A 2,953-nucleotide genomic window follows, 5' to 3' on the forward strand; every position below is an offset into this window, starting at 1 on the left:
TTTCATTTTGTCCTTTCGCACATCAGAAACGAAAAACCCAAGAAAAAAGAACGAGAAAGGGCCCTTTATTTATTTTGTCTGAACCGGAAGTTTTAGTAGGTCAACAACCTGTACAAGTGATGCGCAAACTTATGGCAAACACTGTAGTGTGGACATCATGACGTTGGAAAAATACTCAGACGTGATCATGGAGATGGCAAAACAAGGCCTGTCATCGGAAATTATATCAGAGCGTCTGTCATATGAACACGGGGAAGTGAGAGGATTTTCTGCGAGAAATGTTAGAAAGTTTTGTGCTGAGCAAATCACTAGCTGTCGACTCTCGGAACACGGTTGGAGCTTGAGGTGACACAAGCTATAAATGAGGTAAGGTACTTTCTTCCTTCACCTTATGACTGTGTATGGTTGTCTTAACTGGGTTGTAAGGGGGTTAGTCTAGACTGTGTGCGCGCGCCGCGCTTTTAGCGTCTTGCGGGTGGTGGGTAACGTTAGTTATTTTAAAGATGTCTCTCACTGGTATTTGTACAGTTAATTAGCACAATACTTTAGCTTTACACATTTGCTTTCAGAATAAGCTACTTTACATTTGTTGTTCTAGTAGTAGCATGATCTTTTATTTTAAACAGGTGGGCCCAACATATGGCCGCAAAATGATGAAGGGCTATCTGTCCACAAAAGGGGTACATGCTGCAGAGGGACGAATTGGGTCAATTTTAAGAGAGGTGCATCAACCTTATCATGAAGCAAGACGCCAGGTAGCCTATGTTATTTAATCTTCCACTAGAACTGTATTCCAATGTTCTTTGTCATATTTGTGATATACATCATGTAATGGTAGGGCCTAATTCTGTTTAACAGATGTACGCCCTGCTTTAACAGTTACTTGACTCTTCCTCAAACGTATGATCAAATCTGCCTTTATCCAGTCAGCTGTCATTTATTTTTGTGATTTTTTTGTAAGGGAGCTCGGAATCTTAATCCCACACCGTACCATGCTGAATGCATGGGGCACAAGGTTCACCTGGACCAAAACGAGAAACTTGTAATGTTTGGAGTCACCCATGTTTTAGCTGTAGATGGATTCAGTAAAAAGATTGTGAGTCATTCACAATGCCAATCAAAAACAACTTGAGCATCTATGAATATGTTTTCAGGTAATACAACCTCTCAAACCATTTATTTCATCTTAAGTGTTTTGATGGACATGTTAGTCATATTGGACATGAGCTGCACCCAAATTTACAATATTTGAATTTAAATTAGACATGCAACAGATGGGTCTGGTTATGTTCCTGAATATAATATATTAAGAACTTACCAAACATTTTGATCAACATTTTCTATTAATGTAAAAATAAATAAAATGGAATTGCACATGAATCATTTAACTACTTTATTGCAATTAATCAGTGTTCATTTATGAATGGAACAAGGTTCTTGGATTTCCACATATCTTTCAATTGTTCTGACATACATCTAAAGTCTGAGCATGACAGTGACATTGCAAAGAAACTTAAGAAATATATGTTGTCCTACTACAACTAAAATATTACCCAAAAAAAACATGAATGAATACATTCAAAATAATAACACCTTTGCTGGTCTTAAAGCAAAATAGTTAATAAATGTTCTTTATTTTTTCCTGTACCAGACCTGCAGTGATCACCTATGGTATGTGGGACCAGGTGCGAGTAGACCATGGAAAGGAATTTTATTTAACACTGTTCATGCAAGAGATGCTGTCACATCATCGCTTCAATCAGGAGAGACTGCCTTATTTACAGACCTCATCCACAAGAGTAAGATTTAAGTACCATTAACATCAGCTGAAATTCTTATACTATTACGTGTACTACTACGTACATTTAAGACATGTTTCTTTTAACTCTTTTAGAACCACACAGTTGAAAGGATTTGGCCTGAAATCAACAACCGTGTCAACTACCCACTAAAAACTGCCCTACTCCAGCTGATGGACCAGGAGGAGATAGATATGGAGGATAACCTTGTGCGATACTGTGTGTCCAATCTAACCTGTCAGCTGTGTAACATTGGTCTTGCAAGTGTGGTAGAATCATGGAATGCTCATAGAATCCCAGGTAAAAAAAAAAAAAAAAAAGTCAGATTGCTTACAACCCTGATAATGAACATTTAAACACCTCCTCTATTTTTTACAGGAAAAGGCATACCAAATCACTTTGCAGAACATGGGTGTAAAAGAAGAATTTCTCCAGAGCTCTTGCCAAATGCACTTGAAGCAGCAGACCTTTACAGGCAGCACTTGGGATCTGCACTCAAAGAATATTCGACTTTTGGAGTTGATCCCTTCACAACCGAACAGGACAAACTTAGAACAGAGAGTCATTTTGCAGAAAAATATCCTGATATTTCACATTTGTTTTTTAGAGCCGTAAATGGTGACTTTATGCCATACAAAGAAGCTCTGCTCTGTCTCATAAACATAACTCAGAGAAATGTATGAACCACTGCATCTGTAAACTGTACAGAACAGACAAAAAAAAAATCAACTGACTGTAAACATTTGTGTGTACACACTACATTACTCCTCTGCAAAAAAAGATTTCAATACAGAAAATGCAGCTGTTAGACCAGTAATGTAGAACTCCGTTGTTACTCTCCCTGCATTTTGCACAGTGCTGTGATGTCTCTTGCCACTGTTCCACACATGTCTTGCAGCCAATAATGCTTCTGCAGCACAGTGAGAACACTGGATCCTCAAATGATGTCTGCAAAAGTAAATCAGATAAGTGAGACTGTTATCCATTTATGTTGAATTTAGTTCAAACTATAGGTTCAAAGTCAGTCTGACATAAATTTACAGACAGCATGCAGAATATTTTGGTTATTCTGTAATTAACTCTTGTTCACGCTGTTCTGAGAAAGTCCCTGGTCTATATTTTTGTCTATAATTGATGAGGGGCAAATCAGTACA

General features: G+C 37.8%; 1 protein-coding gene across 2 annotated transcripts; it reads left to right on the plus strand.

Annotated features, from left to right (window-relative positions):
* The first annotated feature begins 327 nt into the window (after positions 1-327).
* On the plus strand, positions 328-2,553 carry LOC109196071 (uncharacterized). 2 transcript variants are annotated; one of them, XM_019349270.2, is made up of 5 exons: positions 328-366; positions 627-755; positions 1,652-1,799; positions 1,895-2,099; positions 2,178-2,553. In XM_019349270.2, the coding sequence occupies exons 2-5, from the start codon at positions 739-741 to the stop codon at positions 2,480-2,482; spliced, it is 675 nt and encodes a 224-aa protein (XP_019204815.1). In that variant the 5' UTR covers positions 328-366; positions 627-738; the 3' UTR covers positions 2,483-2,553. The 2 variants fall into 2 exon arrangements, with proteins under 2 accessions (XP_019204815.1, XP_019204813.1); XM_019349268.2 differs by lacking the exons at positions 328-366; positions 627-755 and adding an exon at positions 1,110-1,154.
* Positions 2,554-2,953: the final 400 nt, after the last annotated feature.

This window comes from Oreochromis niloticus, linkage group LG20 (genome assembly GCF_001858045.2).
Source record: "Oreochromis niloticus isolate F11D_XX linkage group LG20, O_niloticus_UMD_NMBU, whole genome shotgun sequence".
Taxonomy (NCBI): domain Eukaryota; kingdom Metazoa; phylum Chordata; class Actinopteri; order Cichliformes; family Cichlidae; genus Oreochromis; species Oreochromis niloticus.